At 32.5% G+C, this 19,855-nt stretch overlaps 1 protein-coding gene across 6 annotated transcripts in view; it reads right to left on the bottom strand.

Annotated features, from left to right (window-relative positions):
- Positions 1 to 19,855, bottom strand: part of TRIM37 (tripartite motif containing 37) — a 103,551-nt gene that overhangs the window by 55,673 nt on the left and 28,023 nt on the right. For all 6 annotated transcript variants that reach the window (XM_036222845.1, XM_016123066.2, XM_036222847.1 and 3 more), the window contains 3 exons: positions 15,701 to 15,751; positions 14,521 to 14,602; positions 9,131 to 9,207 (listed from right to left, as the gene is read on the bottom strand). In XM_036222845.1, the coding sequence (XP_036078738.1) occupies positions 9,131 to 9,207; positions 14,521 to 14,602; positions 15,701 to 15,751 (210 nt within the window). The remainder of the gene's footprint in view (positions 1 to 9,130; positions 9,208 to 14,520; positions 14,603 to 15,700; positions 15,752 to 19,855) is intronic.

Genomic DNA, 19,855 nt, shown 5'->3' with positions numbered 1-19,855 from the left:
CAAGGTCATTTACTAATTGCCTGAGAAGAAACTTACTGATATATACAATTACATTTCTTTCATGAGGGATGGTATTACGTATAAGGACAGTAGTATTATGAATGGACTACCACAACATGACTGGCACTAGGTCTTTTTTTCCTCTTAAAAATGTGTTTTACCAATATAGCAGGTATAAAACATCAACCTCAATAAATAAACAAACATATATAAAATAGTGCTTTCAAAGTTATTTTGTTTTGGCAAAGCTATATATTTTTCCATATACTCATTACCTATATTTCCTCAAATGTAAATATTCTGCCATTTCCTTTGAGGTTTATCACGATGCAATTTTAAAATAAATAAGAAATTTTGCAATACACTATATGTTTTTCTAATTCAAGGTATAATAAATTAACTATGTACTGACAAAGTCAAACTTATGAAGTTTTCTAACAGAAAATAAGTATACATCAGGAAAGCCAATATATTCGGATCTCCATATCTTATATGGTATCTGTTCTAGGGTGATGAATTCTGAAGCTAGAGAGAGGTGGTGGTTGTACAACACTGTAAATGCACTGAATTCCACTGAATCATATATTTTTAAATGACTAATTACATATCATGTAAATGTCACCTAAAAAATAAACGTTTTATTTCTATTTTAAAAATGAGTAAAACTAAAAACTCATAGAGAAACAATCAAGAATACTTAAAATCTAGGGAGAAAGACCTTAATGCAGATGGTCATATACATCTGGGATCAAAACAGGTAGAAGTTTAAAATTAATATGAGTTTTCGAAAAAAGTTTTTACCTGCATTAGTTCATTGTAATCGTAACAAATATAGACCTATATTTATAATAAATACGGCAATTAATCCAATTTACATAATTTACATAGTATCTCAGCTCCAATTTTAGATAAAACTAAAACCTTATATTTGAATATTCCAACTTAAATTCTTTCCTATTGTTAAACTGAGTGTGAAAAACTTAACTGTTAACTTAAAGATTTTAGTCTCAATAAAATTTCACCTCCAGGAAAGTATTGCTCTTTTCTTAGGCAACTCTAAGAAATTTCTCTTCTCTAAAACAAAACTCACTCCACAGAGTCAATTTCAGGACGTCACTCATGTGCAGAATCCTCTGAAAGACCACACCCACGTGTATGCTAACACACACTATTATACTGAGATATTTAAGCATAACGAAACTATGAAAGTACTTCTACAGGAACCCAGGTAATATTAAAATCTAGATAATGATATAATAATTTAAGTTTTTATTCCATATTTTGGCAGTTAAACTACCTCATTGTTAAACTTTGAATTCCACAATTGAATGACATTTCAGTATCATGAAAAAACATTCAAAACCCTTCTCTAGGGTTACTGAAACATTCAGAGAATTAACATGATGTCTGTTTTCACCAGAATAGAACAGATTAAGGTGTTCAGATAATATCTAACAAATATAGAAATTTTAATTTTTTTTCAACCTTAGTATCCTGAATGTTAGTATTTCATCACCACTGGTGTTATTGCTATTTGTAAGACAATGGGAACTTTAAGTTCCTGAAGTGTACATGCTCAACAATAAAAGCACCAAGATGAAATCAGTACCAAAGACCCCAAGAAATGTCACAAAATCTGCATGTCGGTAAGAGAAGGAGAATCTTCCCAAAACGAGAAAGATAGCTAATCGGAAAAGACTTTTCAAGAGACATGGACAAGCCCAAGACTGATGGTAGGAAAAGGGACATAAACAAAATCCTGTAATCACTGAACTGCTTATACTAACTCTGCCCAAGATCAACCATCTTCCAACCACAAGGGCTGATTTCATGAAATTAAACAGAACTTGGTTAAGAACAAAAACAGAGGATGAAAAATCTGTGTTACACAGACTGCTGTTTGACAATGTTGAACCTGAGTGAATAACTTAATAACTTAACTAAGCCACTGTGTCTCATCTGTGAAACGGGAGTGGTAACAGAACCTACTGCTCACAAGGTGGAAGTAAAGCAGAATGAGTTATATAATGCAGAATGGATGCCGAATATATAAATGAGTTATATATTTGGAAGATGTTAGCTGTTATAACAACAATACAGGTGAGTCCAAAATGTCAGATTGCACAGGAGATTTGGAGCAGAACTCTAAAACATACTTAGAATCAAAGGCCAGAAACCTTTCCAGATTACTTGTATCTTTTTTTTTTTTTGACTTACCAATAGTGGCAAAAATATTCTGCATTACAGTTTATGCCAAAGGTCGTTAAACTGCAGGCTGTATACCCCTGGGGGTCAGTCCTCATGATCCTTTCAGGGATCCAAAAAGTCAAAACCATTGGCATAACAATACTAAGACGTTTCTTTTTCACGCTGTTGGCATTTGCATTAACAGTGCAAAAGCTATGGTAGTCAAAATGTACCAGTAGTCATATTATTCATTGCTATACACTTTCAGACAGAAAAATACTGCCAAAAATACTGCCAGTGTCTCTTAATGTCTTTGATACTGTAAAAATGATGTTATTAAACTTCAACTCCTGCTGTCACAAAACAGGAGACACCCATAAAGTACTTGTGCTACATAGTGATGTATAATGGTTATCATATTCCACTGAGTCACAAGCTCATTAGTCACTTTTTTTGATGAAACATGAAACTGAAACAACTGACAAACAATGGTCATTCGATTGTAGATATCTGATAGACATTTCTGGACCAAAATAACTAAGAAAAAGAACTGTTAGTATTCGTTGTCAATGATAAAACATAAGCTTTTAAAAAATCATAATTCTAGAAAATATGTATGTGCCACATGAGCTTAAAAGCTTTCCAATACTTCAAGATTTCCCTGATGAAAATTGTGATATCAGTGAATGTGATTATGATATAACGAAATGTGTCAACTGAGTTATTTAGTAAACCATTATTTTCCAAATGATCAATGTGTGATTACAAAATCATGCACAAATGAAAGATCCAATCCAAGAAAGATTAACGAAGTTTTTATTGTTTATTTTTTTGAGTAAACAACTTGAATGAAGTATAACAAAACTACCTCAAGTGTAGTTTTTGACATATGTTTATACTCATGAAACCATCACCATTAGCACAATCAAGATATTAAATATATCTTAAGTTTCCTCTGCCTTTTGTAATCCCTCCCTCCACCTTCTACCCAACCCCAGCCCTGTTTTACCCTCATCTCCAAGCAACCACACATCTGCATAGTCACTATGATTTGCAATCTTCTAGTTTTATATATGTGGAACCATATATACATGCTTTTCTGTGTCCAGATTTTTCACTAAGAATAATGAAAAGTTACTCATGTTGTTGCATGTATCAACAGTTCATTACTTTTCGTTGTTGAACAGTATTCCATTACATAGACATGCCAAAATTTGTTTATCCATTCATTTCTTGGTAGAAATTGGGGGTTAACTTTATTTGGCTATTACAAATAAGGCTGTTATGAACATATATGTAAAAAGTCTTTGTATGGACATATAGTTCCTTTTCTCTTTGGTAAAAACCACCAAATGGTTTACAAAAATGGTTATATCATTTTACATTCCCATAAGAACATTTGAGACTTCAAATTTCTATATATTTTTGCTAACATTTGGTATGATCTCTTTAATTTTAGCCCCTCTAATGTATAGTGGTATTTACTATTGATTTCATTTCCCTAAAAATAAACATCCTACATAGGCTTATTTTATCTTTAGTGAGATATTTGACAAACTTTTTAACCACATCAGAGTAAAAAAAAATCTTGTTTGTTTTTTTAATTTTTGAGGCCTGAGAGTTCTTTGTATATTCTGGATACAAGTCCATGAATTTTGAAGAAAATAACTTTATAATTTTCATGAAGTTTAATTTATAAATGTGTTCTTTACTGGACTGTGCTTTGGGATTTTAAGTAAAATATCACTGCCCAACCCAAAGTCACAGATTTTCTCTAGTGTTTTCTCCTGTAAATTTTATTGCTTTACAATTTAAATCCAGGTCTATGATCAATTTTAAGTTAATTTACATATAAAATGTGAGGTATGAATCTGTTTTTTTACATATGGATATACAAAAGTTCAATCACCATTTTTTGTTTACATAGTTAGCTTTTAAAGTTATTTTAATATTCTCTGTAGCACTGCTTTTGCATCTTTGTCAAAAATCAGTTATCCTTATAAATGTGGGTTTATTTCTAGATTCTCTAGTATATTCCATCAATCAAATTTGTCCATCCTTCTGATAACACTATGCTGTATTATGCTAATATAGTAGCTTTATTATAATTATTTTACTGTAATTCTTATAATCATAGTTTTAGCCCTCAGATTTTGTTGTTCTTTTGATTTCGATAATTTCCTCTATTGCTTTTATTTTTTTATTTCATTGTATTCTGCTTCAGTCTTTATTACTTCCTTTCTTCTGCTTTCTTTTTCCTAGTTTATCATGTAGACATTGAGAACATTGATTTACAACTTTCTGCTTTTCATTTATACAGGCATTTAGTGCTATAAATTTTCTCCTACCTACTGCTTTAGCAGCATACCACAAATTCTGGTATGTTGTTTTCATCTTCATTTAATTCAAAATACCTTTTTCCCCCCTTCTTTAATCTCCCTCCCTCCCATTTCCACCCTGTGTATGGATGTTGCCATCTCCCTTTAAGAACTGCATCTCTGAAGGCAGGCCATCTCCCCGCACCCCCCACGCGCTTGCAACGTGCACCCAGGGTATGGTCCGTGGCTCCACCTAGGAAATGAACCCAAGACCTTTTGCGTGAAAGCAGACATGCTAACCAGTATACTATGGAGGCACCCCCAAAATACTTTTTAAAAATCTTTTATGAGTTCTTCTTTGACCCAAGGGTTATTTAGAATTATGTTATTTAACTTTTAAAAATTTCAGATTTTCAAAATATGTTATCGATATCTAAATTCTATTATGGTAAGAGAACACATTTTGAATGAATTAAATCCCTCTGAATTTATTGAGGCATGTTTTAGGTCTCAGAATATGATCTATCTTGGTAAATATTCTGTATGCACGTAATAACAACTCATTCTGCTATTGTTGGCTCCAACATTATATAAATTTCAATCAGCTCAGGTTGGTTAATAGGGTTGTTCAAATGCACTATATCCTTGATTTTTTTACCTGCTTTCAATTGAAAGAAAGGTTTCTATCTATTTCTCCATGTACTTTTCTATTAGTTTTTGCTTCATATATTTTGAAGAACCACTATCAGGGACATCCAACATAAATGCTTAGAATTGTCGTATGTCCTCTTCATTGATTTATCCTTTTATCACTAAGAAATAATATTAAATAACATAACATTCTTTGCTTTCAAATCTACTTTGATATGAAAATAGCAATTCCAACTTACTTTTCATTAGTACTAGTGTATCTTATGTTTAAAGTGCATTTATTGTGGACAGTACCTACTTGAGTTTTGTTTTTTTTAGAAAATCTGACAATCTCTGCCTTTTAATTGGGGGTTTAGACCATTTACATTAATACATCTCAGTATCTGTCACATCTGTTCTTTGTTACCTGTTACCTTTTTCTGCCTTCTTTAGAAGTTTACATTTTAGCCTCTCGGTTGCTTTATTAGCTATATGTCTTTGCCATTTTAGCAGTGGCTTTATAGTTTATAGTTGTGGTATGCTGAAAAATGTCATCTCCTGCCCCAAGATATCGACATCTTAATCCCTGGAACCTGTGCATGTTACCTTATATGGCAAAAAAGGGGAGTACAGCTGTAATTGAACTAAGAACCTTGAGACAAAGGGACTATCCTGGATTATCTGTATAAACTCTAAATGTAGTTATGAGTATTGTTTTAAGGTGGAAGTAGAGGAAGATTTGACAGACAGAAAAAGACAAGGCAATGTGACCGAAGTCAAAGACAGGAGAGATGTGGTCACAAGCCAAGAAATATTGGCAGCCGCCAGAAGTTGAAAGAGGCAAAGAACAGATTCTACCCTAGTGCCTCTGAAGCTAGTACAACCCTATTGAAACTCTGATTTTAGCCTAGCAATAGTTTTTGGATTTTTGGCCTCCAAAATTATGAAGGAAATAATTTCTATTGTTTTAGTCACCAAGTTACAGCAGGCAAAGGAAACCAATACAATAGTATATAATTGATTACAGTCTAGCTTTGTCTGATACATATAGAATCTCATAAAATTGTTTCCATGCTCTATCCTTTTGACTTTTATGCTTTTATTGCCCTGTATTTTACTTTTACATATAATTTAAATCCCGAAATAAAATATTATTATTTTTGTTTACATAGTCCGTTAGCTTTTAAAGTTATTTTAATAGAAGCAATTTTGTATTTACCCATGAAATTTCCATTTCAGCTATTCTTCATTCCTTTGCTTAGATTCAGATGTCCAACTACTATGATTTTCCTTCTATGTGAAGCATGTGCTTTAACATTTCTTACAGTTTAGGTCTGAAAATGCCTTTATTTTTTAAAAGATATTTTTGCTGAGTACAGCATTCTAGGTTACTTTTTTCCTTCAGTCCTTTTAAGATGTTCCTCTGTTATCATTTCAGTGGTATTGTTTCCAGTGAGGTATCTGATTTCATTCTATTCATTGTGCCTCTACGAATGTCATTTTTTTTCCCACTGCCATTTAAGATTTTCTGTTTATCAATAGTTTTGATGAATTAGATTATAATATGTTTTGCTGTTTCTTTCATGTTTCATGTGCTTGCAGTTCACTGAGCTTTCTGAATCTGCAGGTTTAAAGTTTTTATCAAAGTTTGGAAAGTTTTCACCATTATTTTTTTTCTTCCGATACCCTCCTTAAGGGACTCCATTTATCTCAACATTAAGCTGCCTTAAGTTGTCCTACTATTTTGGAATTTGTTTTTCTAGGTTTCATTTTGGACAGTTTCTACTGCTATGCCTTCAAGTTCATTAATCTTTTCTTTTGCAATATCTATTCTATCATTCATGCCATCCATTGTATGTCATCTCAAGTATAGTTCATTTTTAAGTTCAATCTGCATTTTATATCTTCCATATCTCTACTTCTCAACAAATGGAATAGTTAACAACTGTCTTAAATGTCCTTCTACCCTATGAATTGCATGAAAATCGTTTTTTTAAACCATACATTCAAAAATTCCCATAAATGCAAAATGGTTTACTCATCGAATATTATTTTGCTTTAAAAAGTTATTATTCATGAAATTTTATTTGTTAATATATATTAGATTATGATTTTTAAGTGAATAAAAATTTAAATTTTTAAAATTTCTAATTCAGAAAATATCAATAGATATAACCCAAAGAAAAGGTTTTTGCTCAGTTCTTATTATTGTCATTACTGATTATGTCTTCCTGCTTCTTTGCTTTAGTCTTTGCCTGGACAGCAGATATTGTAAATTTTACTTCATGGGGTGCTGGATACTTTTGTGGTCTTACAAATTTTCATGAGCTTTGTTCTAGATGCAGTTGAATTTAACTATTCTCCACTATTGAGGTAAAAATTTCCTAAGTACTCTACACAGTGCCCCATGAATTATAAGTTTCCCCTCGGCAGAGATGGTAACAGACACAGTTAGAGCACCAAGCAACACTTCCTCCAATCCTTTCATGTGGCTCTTTCCCTAAGCCTCACACACAAGCCCAGATCAGTACTCTGCTGAGTACTTGAGAACCTGCCACACATCTCTGTAGTTCTCTGTCTGTACAACTCTCTCCTCTTGGTATTCTGTCCAATACACACTAGTTACATTGGTCTTCCAGGATACAACACTGTTTCAACTCAGGGAATCTGCCAGATTCTGTCTCAGTTCCCCCATCCCAGTGTTACAGCCTGAAAACTCTCTCAAGGCTGTAAAATGGGGCAATTATAGAGCTAATTTATCTGTTTGTTGTCTATCTGGAACTATATTTATTTGTTGCCTCATGTCCAGTGTCTAGAAATTGTTACTTTTCTTTTTTGGAAGGCTGTTACCCCATTACAGCTATAAGTAGACATCTCATGACAAACCAACTTGTAATAGAGTAAAATAAAATTTACTGATACCATTCCAGATTTCACATTACAAATAACATTTACCAACCAACCACTTGTTTGCTCTTGGTGTAATATCAAAGGAAAGTCGCAGTTATCTAAAACTGCTTTTTAAAATGTTCCTTCCTTTTTTATGACAAGAAAAAAAATTTTTGTAATTTTGTATGATGAGAGATGGTAACAATTTTTTGTTGGTGATCATTTCTCAGTGTACACAAATAACAAGTCATTATATGTTGTACACCTAAAACTAATAAGTTATATGCCAATTACATCTCAATTAAATAGACGATAGACAGAATATTCTTCCTTAACTAAAAGTAGATTAGATTAGTGGTTGCCAGGGATAAGGAGAAGAAAATGGGAACTACCCACTAAAGAGCATGGAGTTTCTCTGTAGGGTGATGAAAATGTTTTCAAATTAGATATTGGTGATGGTAGATTTTGGTGAATATACTGAAAAATCTACTGAATTTTACACTTATTTATTTATAAGGCAAAATTAATGGTATATGAATTATCCCTCACTAAGAAAAATTTCTCAACTGCATGATATTCAAAATCTATGAGGCCAGATTTTATATACATACTTCAACCAAAATAAGTTATTGCACATGAATTAAATATAGAAGCGGATGTGAAAATACGGTCATTTTTTAAGTCATACGTTAAGAAATTTCAAAAAATGTAAAACGATAAAAGTTTTTTCATCTAATATTATTTTGCTTAAAAAAGTTATTTTCAAAAAAATGTTATTTGTTAATAAGTAATAAGTTTATTATTGAAGTTAATAAAAATTTAAAATTTCTTCTCAGTTTTAATTTCTAATCGAGAAAATATCAATTGATATAACCCCTATAAAAAAATTTAAAAAAATAAAACTCTTTGGGTTTCCCAATAAACTTTAAACATATAAAGAATCTTCAGATCATACGATTTCAGAACTGCCAGTCTATGTCATCATACTGTTTCAGTATACACCTTAACAAACGAACAATACAGTAATTAACAAAATAGTTAATAAGAAATGCTAAAAGTAATGTATGTAAACACACTCAAGTTTGCTATTTAATTGCATATCTTACTTGGAAGTTTCAGGTAAGCCAGCTGAGAGTTCCAGAAACACAGATAAGTAGTAACCACGAACAACTCCATTTCCATCCTTAAATAAAAAAAGATGTCATACAAACATAAATTCCAGATCAATTTAAATGTAAAAGATTAAGCCCAGTAAAACAAGCAAAAAAATACAAACTAATCTGATATTTGGATTGGGAATACTTCTAAGCTTAAAAACAGTAAGAGAAATAATAAAAAATCTAGAAGATTTGAGTCTGTTAACAACTCGCAACTTTTGTACATTAAAAAAAATTTAAGGCACACAAACTAAGAAAAATATCGATAATTATTAAGAATTAAGAGTTTTAACATACAAAGAACTCTTAAAAAATCAGCCTCCGATAAAATATCAAAAAAAAAAAAAAAAACCCGAAAACACCCAAAAACACCCTCCTCAATTTCACTAGGAATGAGACAAAAAATGAAACATTTACCACCAAAAACAGAGTAAAATAGACACAGGTAACACTTGATGTTGAAAGTAATTAAAAATCATTTCTGTGTTTTATATGTTAACATTCCATATAAGATTCTGTCTGGAGATTGAAGTTTAATAGAAGTTTAAAGTGCTATTACAAAAGTTTTTACAAAGACAATTATTCCACTCTACTTCTTCAGTACTTTGCTCACATGTCTACTTTTTTTAAAGAATTACACATGTTAAAACTACATGTATAAATATGTTTCCCCAACCAGATAGTAAGGGCTAAGGGCAGGGATCCCATTATTCATCTCTAGTATCTACTGGGATATGATGACATAGGGGTGCAAGTACTTAGTAACTCCTTCATTTCGAGGCTACTTTGCTCTAAAAGGTCCTGAGACAGCTCTCAGGGCAATCACTCAGTAAATACTATTGAATAATCAATCACTAGTTAAGTAGTGGAAAAGTAAAATTATAGTGACAAAAGCAGATCTGTAGTTGTAAAGGAGTCAGGAAGAAAAAAAAAGGGATTAGCTGAAAAGGGGAATGAAATAACATGAGTATCATAATGATTACATGACTACGTTAAGACTTGCTAAAATCAGTGAATTTTCTTCAAAATAAATTATATCAGAAATCACTGTGATTTTCAAAAAATCAATCAACATCCTTGTTCAAATAGCTGAGGTTTCTCTTATGAATTTTGTTCCTAGAACAATTTCCCTGGAGGGAATAAATACTTTTCACTCCTGATCTTTATCAGTAAATAGTAGAAATTTTTTTTATTTGATTTTTATCATAATTTTATACAACATTTTTTACTACTCTTATTTACATGCCAGCTATACTTCTAACAAAATACTGGTTTTAAGATTTTTCAACAGGCAGAGGTTCTGAAAAGATCACTGCAATGGCACCATAGTTTATGCAATTCCCGATGCGAACATAAAACAAGAAATAACTGGATGGCAAAACCAAAAGCTCACGAACAACATTTACAACAAAACTAGACCACAATCCCCAAAACACAAGCAGGTAAAGACATCTGAATTATAACCACAAAGACCTACTTGATATCTACATCTGTGTGAAAGACAGGGGAAGCAATGAGGCAGGCTAATGGCCCAGAAAACAGGAAAACTAGAAAATAACCAAGAGTTAGTTAAGCGTGGTGAGCCAAATACAACAGCTGAAACTGGAAAGAGCTGTTCAATATAATACCAACTGAGTACAAGGGGACATAATAAAAAGTCTGAGACCTAAATGCAGTCTAGTACTCTAAACTCTTAAAAATGAATATTCAGGGCCTCTCAGAACAGATCCAAAGATTGCAAAGAAACAGCTAGGAGTGAAACAAAAGATAAAAAACACAGAAATAACAGAGACAAAGGAGAAGGTCCTTATAAAAGTGGAAAAGAGGATCAGAGTCAACGAATCTCAAAAAACACATTTTTGATTGGGACATAACACTGGCTATCCACACACAAAACAATGAAGTTGGACCCGTACACAATATACTGAAAAATTAATTGCAAATGGATCAAAGATCAAAACATAAGTCCTAGAAACTACAGAACTCTTAAAAGAAAACATAGGAGAAAAGTTTCATGACACTGGATTTGGTAAGCATTTCTCAGATATGAAACTGAAAGCAAAAATAGACAAACTGAACTACTTCAAAATTAAAATCATCTGTGCATCAAAGGACACAATCAACAGAATAAAAAGCCACCTACACAATGGAAGAATATGTGTAAATCATTTATCTGATAAATGGTTAAATATCCAGAATATATAAAGAACTCCTACAACTCAAAATCAAAAAACATGATAAAAATGGGCTGAGGATTTCAATACACATTTATCTAAACAGAATATACAAATGGCCAACAAGCATAAGATGATCAACATCAGTAATCGCCAGAGAAATACAAAAATCAAAACCACAATATTACCTCAGACCCATTAGGATGGCTACTATAAAGGAAACGGAAAACAAGTACTGACAAAGATATGGAGAAACTGGAATCCTAGGTACACTGCTGATGGGAAAGTAAAATGGTGTAGCCACTGTGGAAAACTGTATGGAGGTTCCTCAGCAAATTAAAATAAAATTATCGTATGATCCAGCAATACCACTTCTGGGTATATATCCAAAAGAACTGAAAGAAGGATCTTGAGATATTTGCACATCCATGTTCAGAGCATTACTACTCTATAGCCAAGAGGTAGATGCAACCTAAGTGTCCATAGACAGACGGATTCAGAAAATGTAGTACATATACATACAATGGGATGTTATTCAGCTTTTGAAAGAAAGGAAATTCTGACACACATCAGAAGGTGAATGAACCTTAAGAACATTATGTTAAATGAAAGAAGCCAGTCACAAAAAGACAAACACTGTATGATTCCACATTTATGAAGTATCTAGAGTAGTCATATTCGCAGAAATAGATGTAGAATATTGGCTGCCACAGGTTGAGGGCAGAAAGAAATGGTGAGTTAATTCTTAATGGGCAGAGTTTTGCAAGCTGAAAAAGTTATGGAAATTGGCAACACAACGATATGAATAAGAATATACTTAACACTACTAAATGTACACTTAGAAATGATTAAAGGGGTAATCTGTGATATGCACTATTCGCTTCCCCTCCAAAACAAAGAAAGAGCAGAACATCCTTACAAGCAATGAAAGCACTCTAGAGAACCACACCCACGGAATCAAAACTGTAACCTGTTTCAAAACAACCTAAAAGACACTAGGGAAATAATGATAGGCCACAGAAAGAAAAAAAGAAAATGACATGAAGGAATAATACAAATCAGAGTAAGGAAAACTCAAGAATATCAGGTGATAGAACTAAGAATTATAAATAGAAAAAGTTATTTAAGAAATAAAGACAATTGAAAGGAACACAAGAGCAAGTACGCACAACAGTTGATATCTTCAAAAAAGAAGTAATTGAAGGACAAATTTTTTGATGAAGAAATGAAGAAAGCTAAAAAAAATTAGAGTGAAAAAGTAATAAATATTGAAAACAGGCAAAGAAGATTAAAAATGCAGGTAATACTAGACCCAAGAAAAAAAATTAAAGGAAGGAACATAATAGACATTTAAAACTATAATTCAGAAACATTAAAAAAAATAACTAAAACTACATTGAAGAGGAGAATGAAGAGAGTATAAGCAAAAACATTTTAAAACAGTTCTCAGTGACCAAACTGATGGCAGAATTAGAGATCCTACTCTGAGATTTCTCTGTTTGTAAGATAAAATAAAGTAAATGAGTGATTGATTATGAGATGTCCTAATTCATTTCCTGTGACTTCAAGAAGTATCAATTCTAGAGTGGAAGAAAAAAGATACAGGTCTAATATAAAAGGATTAAGTTAAAAAAAAAAATACCTCTATAGTCCTGAATTTGAATTGTAAATATGAGCATTAACTCATAAATGATTTCATCTTTAAAAAATATATATACATGTATCCAAAAAACAATATTCTACTATTATATAGCAATTTAAAAATGTTCATAAATATTTTTTCTCTACTGAGACCCTGGAGCTTATTGACTTCAATTTTATCCACATTCCTACACAGTTTTTCTCTAAGTATGCAAAGGTCTTTGGCATAATAAAAAGGACCAAAAAACAAAACAAAACAAAACAAAAAAAACTTACAACACCAAGAAGGAACTCTAGTATGAACTAGGACTCTGGTGATAATGTCCATAAATTCATCAACTGCATAAATGTACCATTCCGCTGCAGAATATGTTGATAGTGGAAAGTGCTGTATATGAGTGGGTCAAGGGATATATGGAACTCTGTATCTTCCACTCAGTTTTGCTGTTAACCTAAAACTGCTTTTAAAAATAAAGTCTACTGAATATATTTTTAAGTAAATACAGATCACCTCTCCCCAGAAATATCCACATATATTTACCTATGTATTTCCTAGCTCTGTTGACTAAGGAGGCCTAGAAACAGTGACCAACCTGATAGAAATTAGCATCCCTCGTTCTCAGTTCCTAAAATACAATTGGTTGATTCCAGGTAGAGTAAAAACTGTACAAAATGAGCCTAGAGCATCTTGCCATGGATGAGAACAAGAAAGCTAACTACTAAGGTCACTACTAAGGAATATGAGGGTCAAAGCAAAGTGATACAGAAGTCAACTGAAGAGATTAAATATGTATAAAGCCATGAGCTCATAATGATAATTTTTCACTTTCAGAGAATAACAAAAACTAGTAAATAACAGGAAAGAATCCTGCCTGTTCTACATGAACTGTACTACTGGGTAACCAAATAATAAATAAAGGGATGGTCTCTTTATAAAAGGATTACAAGTAACAAATGAAAAAGAAACAATAAAATGAGAATATCAGTGTTTTGCAACTCCTAATGAATTAACAGATATAGGTAATAAGCATCAAGAGCTGCCAATATCACAAAAAAAGATGTAACTAAACAACATGTGATTAAAAAAAACACTACTGCTTATATTCTTGCCATAGGATTGACTATGCATCTCATCATGCAACAGGATCCAGCTGCCAATGTGCAGAAAATATATAGGTCAAAGGAACACACTGAAATGCACCATGAGTATGCAATCAGCATACACACATTTCTGATGGCTTTCTGTATCCATATTTTATTTTTACTTAAAAAATTTTTTTAAATAAAAATTTTAAACATTTCTTCTAAAGTATCTTCCTACAAACAAGAAATAAGATACTGCAGTATGTCAAGGTTCATGCTGTTCATTTTTAACTCATTTTTTCATAGATTTAGTAATAGATTCTATAAAGTAACATAAAAATTATCATTAATTCCTTATTCCACTAAAAAAAGCGAACCGGTGTACTACAAAATCTTGAAAAATGTTGGTTTAAAAATTTATTAGAAATATGAAAAACTTACTGGGTAAACTTTTAACCTCCAACAAAGTCCTGAAACTTGAAGAGGCGGACTGTAAACAGGATCTGCTCTCTGACGCAAAGTGCTAAAGAAAATCAACCAAATCCCAAAATCAAAACTGTTGTGAAACAGCATAGGCAAAATAAAAACCAATCACTTTATTTATGTTACTTATTTAAAGTCCTGGACAAGTAATGGAAGGTGACCGACCAAGTCGAGATTGCACTGTGTAAATTTATACATATTTACATTCTGAAATAAAAGAAAATTTAAAATACTGAAATATTCAGTAATATCTTTTAAGTTTCAAGTTAAAACCCCCCAAACTGACATTTATGGGAAAAGGAAAATATAACTGTCTTTAATTTAATTACCACTTCAACAAGTAGTCTTTCACCATTAAAGAAAAAGTGTTTCTTCCTCACATCCCTGTAGTATAATTATCCTTTTTATTAAATGGGAAAACAAAATAACATGTGCTAAATCTTAACACATGTGGGGAAATCCTCAGAAAGTGTGTACTAGAGCCACAAAATTATCCTGTAAGAAAAAAATAAATAAAATGGGGAGTGGTATAAATTCTCAGTTTGGCCTTATTTTGATGGTTATCACCTCCTGGAGTTTTTCTCCCCCAGGCAAGATCTTATATTCTTGGTTCCCTGTTTCTATGCTGCCCCTGAAAATAAGACCCTTAGGACTTTTTTTTTTTTTTCAATCTTTGCTTCCAATCTTAAAGAAAAGGAAGTAATGGTAAAAGAACTAACATGCAAGTTACAAAGCTGACAAATTTGTTAAAATAATGGCCTCTTATTCATAATTCCTCACTTTGAGCTGAGATAAACTGGACTCAAATGGACTTCTTCCCACCACTCTTATTTTAGAAAATAGGTAGGGTGTTCATTGATTTCTATCACCCCATTCGCCCCACCTTAGCAAAAGCTAAGTGGACCCTCTTCTTCTTTTTTTTTTTTTAAAAAAAGGTTTCTTTTTCCAGACTAGAAAGCAATCTCTCCTGAAGAAATACAATCCAAACAAACAACCTCTATGTTTCTAGAAGAAATGTGTTTCTTCTAAGACTACACTGAGTGTCATAGTTTATCAGCTTTACATCCTTCCCAGAAATAACACCTTCCTGGCTACTTATGCACACACAAAAAAATTCAGAGTTGTCAAAAACTCTTACCTGAAATTCTCTAAAACAAAAGTTGCTGAATCATATGATGGTACTAATTCACTAAAAAGAAGCAAAGGCAAAATAAAATTACTTGGCTTATATAGGTTTAAATTTTCATTTAGTTAAAAAACAAAGTCCATCAGCAATATCTTAAAAACTTTACTAAACTGAAATAAGTCCCTAAGAAATATTTTTAAATTCTAATTAAAAATAACATTAAATCAAACAAATTCATAAAACCTTCAAAAAATGCCATCAAAAGTTTGCAATGAAATTAAGGACTCAACAACTACTTTATGAAATAACTCTTTTTAAAAAGGCACTATGTAATTAAGTATTAAAGTAAGTATAAGAGACATTTTAAAAACACTGATGAAACAGGAAAAGGAAAAAACTGATGCTTAGGCTAGGAACCTGAATATAAAATCAATATAAACAGGCTTAAAAAACAAAAGAAACAGCAAAAGCAAAACACATCACAATAAATCCCCAAGCTTCCTTCTTTGGAACAAATTAGGAGGAATATTGACAGACTTTAAAGACTCTGAGGCTATTTATTAGCAAATAAACCTACACAATTTTGTAGGGTAAGAATACATAATCCCAAAGGGGTCAATCAGCATGGATAAGCACATTAACAGTTTCTTGGCAAGGCAAGGTTACCTCAGACAACTTTAGTTTCATATAGTCTCCAAAGAGAACTGAACTACAACTACACACACAGGCAAAGTGACAGTCCATTTTGCCGCTAAATACCCTTTAATCATGTGAACAATCCAATGCACTATCACTAGAATACCTCAAAAGTCACAGTCAGTAAAACACTTATGATAAAGACACTGTCACACACAGTACTGTAACAGTATTATACATTTAATATATAAAATAAATTTACCAAAAAGATAAACTGCAAGTCATTTCATCAACATCTTCGAACATATTCTCTAAAGTTCCAATTCATGAAAATTTGTGATTACCAAAATAAGATACGAGATACGTCCGCAGTTCTTTCACACTGTGAAAGTTCCTAAAGAAATTAGTAGTTTGCCAATGAAAATACAACATAGATTTTAAAATATATTATTCTTTATTTTATAGTAGTACCTATAGCTGAATAGCTCACATCTTATCACAGTAGTAGATGTAGTTTGCCCTGTAACTGTAAACTGTATAGCTATTATGCAATTGTTAAGTATCCCTACCATATCCCTAGGCAGTTGTTACTTCTTACAAAATTCATATTTCTCATTCCCAGATCCTGTAGCATATTTAACCCTTACTGTTCCTTCAGATAACAAATTAGAAGTCACATACCTTTGGAGGTCTGCTCTAACTTCTCATTATATGCTCTCTTAGAACTCAATAAACACAAACCCCAATTTGGAGGACCCATGCAATTAGCCTTCCTGGAACTATGAACTGAATCAGAGAGTCTCCTCAGAATAGTCTTCAAATTTGGTCAAGTCATGACATACTTTGGGCTATAATTTCATGCAACTTCCAATCACACAAGTAAGTGCTGATCAATTCTGCCACTAAATGCATAACATCCTTCATAATGTCTAAAGATTCCAACCAACCTCCAGTTGCCTGCTGATCTTGCAAGATCTTCAGAACAGTGAGGAAGAAAGCTTATAAACTGAATATAGGTTGCTAAAGCTCACTAACTAAAAGGTACAGTATGGTCCATCCTAGCTCTCACTTGCTGACAGAAAATGATCACATTCAGAACACAGAAAACAGATCTATCAATCCTAAGGTATTGTGATATAGGCCTATGTATGTATATATTTTGTTTAGTTGTATTATTAGTTTCACATATACAGTATATTGGTTAGACACTTATATAGTTTCTAAAACAACCCCCCTGACTGCTCTTTCTCTCCTCTGGCTCTATACCTAGCCACTACATTACTGCTAAGTGAATTCCCTATGCCATGCTCCCCATCCCCGTGACCATCTGTCAACTAATAATTTGTATTTCTTTATCCCTTTACTCCTTTCTCCCAGTGCCCCAATCCCCTCCCCTCTGGCCAACACCAGATTGTCCTCTGTATTTGTGAGTCTGTTTTTGATTAGTACATATGTATATTTTTAAAAGAAAACTTTCAGACACAAATAATATAACAAGTTAGTGCTTGGGGCAGCATTAAACAGGATGCATATACTCTCCCTATCACCAGTCATCATTTTATTTTACTATTGCTTTAATCATCTATCTTTCACACAGAATTTATAATCTGAGGAAATAAAAACTCTGTCATGCCTACTACTTGCACTTCCCAGCACATGTCTAGGCATTCAAATATTCACTGAATATTTACAAACATTGGCTAGAAAATTCTTATAATTTCATGAAAATACCGGATCAAAAATTTCTTTTGCATATTTACATACACACAAAGCCACAGAGACTGCTGAGCCATTTGATTTCATCACTACTGTTAACATCTCCACGTTATGCTCACCCCTTCAGAGGTTATCTATCTGAAAGCATACTGATGTTAACACTTTGCCTACAAATACAGCTTTATCTTCTCATACTTTTATTTCTATATCTCCTCTACTCTGGTCTTTATGACTGAACTTATTTGATGATTGTGTCAGTATTTATTGTCACAGAATAAGAAGAAGCTAGCCTTGAACCATCTCTATCTAGCCCAATAATCTGAAAAATATTGATCTGCAAATTTCTAGACCAGAGTCCTCCTCATGACTTAATGAACGAGGGAAGAAAGAGGACCAGAAGTATCCATTTCTTCCATAATTTTAACCATAATTTTAATTAGAAACTCAGTTCATGAATTACAATATACAGGAAACAAGTATTCATATGTTGATGTATTGAGCAGCAAAGAAGCAAGGCCAGGTAAGAAAGGCCAGCATTTATTTACATTAAGTTACAGATCAAAGTTTAGATATGCAAAGCAGTGGTGAATGCTCCTAAGCTTTGAGCTTATGACTTGGATTGTGAAAATCTGTGATTAACAATATAACAGATTGGTTTTCTTTCCCAGCTACATAAAAACTGGTTTTCCTTCCCAACTCGACCATTTCTGGGGTATCAGTCTAGCTTTTTTTTTTTTTTTAATTCTATCTTTTAAGTTCTCCCTGAGGACACTTATGCAGTCTTATTTCCTACAACACTCCAACACCTACACGAGCCCTTCAAATTCTGGTTGAAATGGATTTCCTTGCTGTCCTCCAAATACAGCTAACACATTTTTGTTCATGCATACATATCCTATTCCCATCACCCTAATGAATTCCTAAGTATTTTTCAAGGTCCACAGTTCTCTTCTAGGTATGGAGTCTTTACCACACCAGTCTCTATCCTGACTTCTTTTCAGAATTTCTGATATCAGACAGTAGTAGGTAACTGAGTAACAAATAACAGACTTTAAGATGCAGTTTTCTACTATTTAATTTGGAATATATACTCAGTAAAATTTTTAGTTCCTCTTCCATGCCTCCTTTGTAGCACCTACGACAGTACTGAGCATACAGTCCTTAATAAATAACATTGCAATTGTTTAATGGCCTTTTATTCTCCATTGTGGCTCCATCACCAATCGTCATCTGATGGAACTTAAGACAATCCAGTCATGACCTCAAAGCTCAGGAACATTCACCACTGCTTTGCACTAAACTTTGATCTGGCCTTTCTTACTTGGTCCACTTTTTTTGCTGCTCAATGCATCGACATATGAATATTTGTTTCCTGTATACTGCGACTAACGAACTGAGTTTCTAATAAAAATTATGGGTAAGTTATAAACCAAAATTTCCAATAAGACAGTAAGCATTACTGGAGAGAGGGAACTCTAAGGTAACCTTTGCCCACAAAAAGCTCCCTAATTCTCAGATTTTTAAATTTTTTAATTTTTTGGTGTTTTCCTCTTTATTGATGTGCCTCCTATCTTCCCCCTCCCAATTTCAGGCCTTTCCATCTACAACCAAAAAAAAAGTTAGTGAAAGCATTTCATCTATTCATGAGTTTTCCTTTTGACAAAATACATGTAAATAAGTTATAGTCACTGTATAACAAGATATAAGTAAACTCAAAAGGTAAATAAAAGAATAAACATGAGACAACATGAATGGACCTTGAAGAGTATTATATTAAGTGAAGTAAGTCAGAAAGAGAACAAGACAGAAAGACAA

The sequence above is a fragment of the Rousettus aegyptiacus genome, unplaced genomic scaffold, assembly GCF_014176215.1.
Source record: "Rousettus aegyptiacus isolate mRouAeg1 unplaced genomic scaffold, mRouAeg1.p scaffold_m13_p_6, whole genome shotgun sequence".
NCBI lineage: Eukaryota > Metazoa > Chordata > Mammalia > Chiroptera > Pteropodidae > Rousettus > Rousettus aegyptiacus.
The sequence above is the reverse complement of the archived record's forward strand: the minus strand, read 5'-3'. Positions and strand labels throughout refer to the sequence as shown.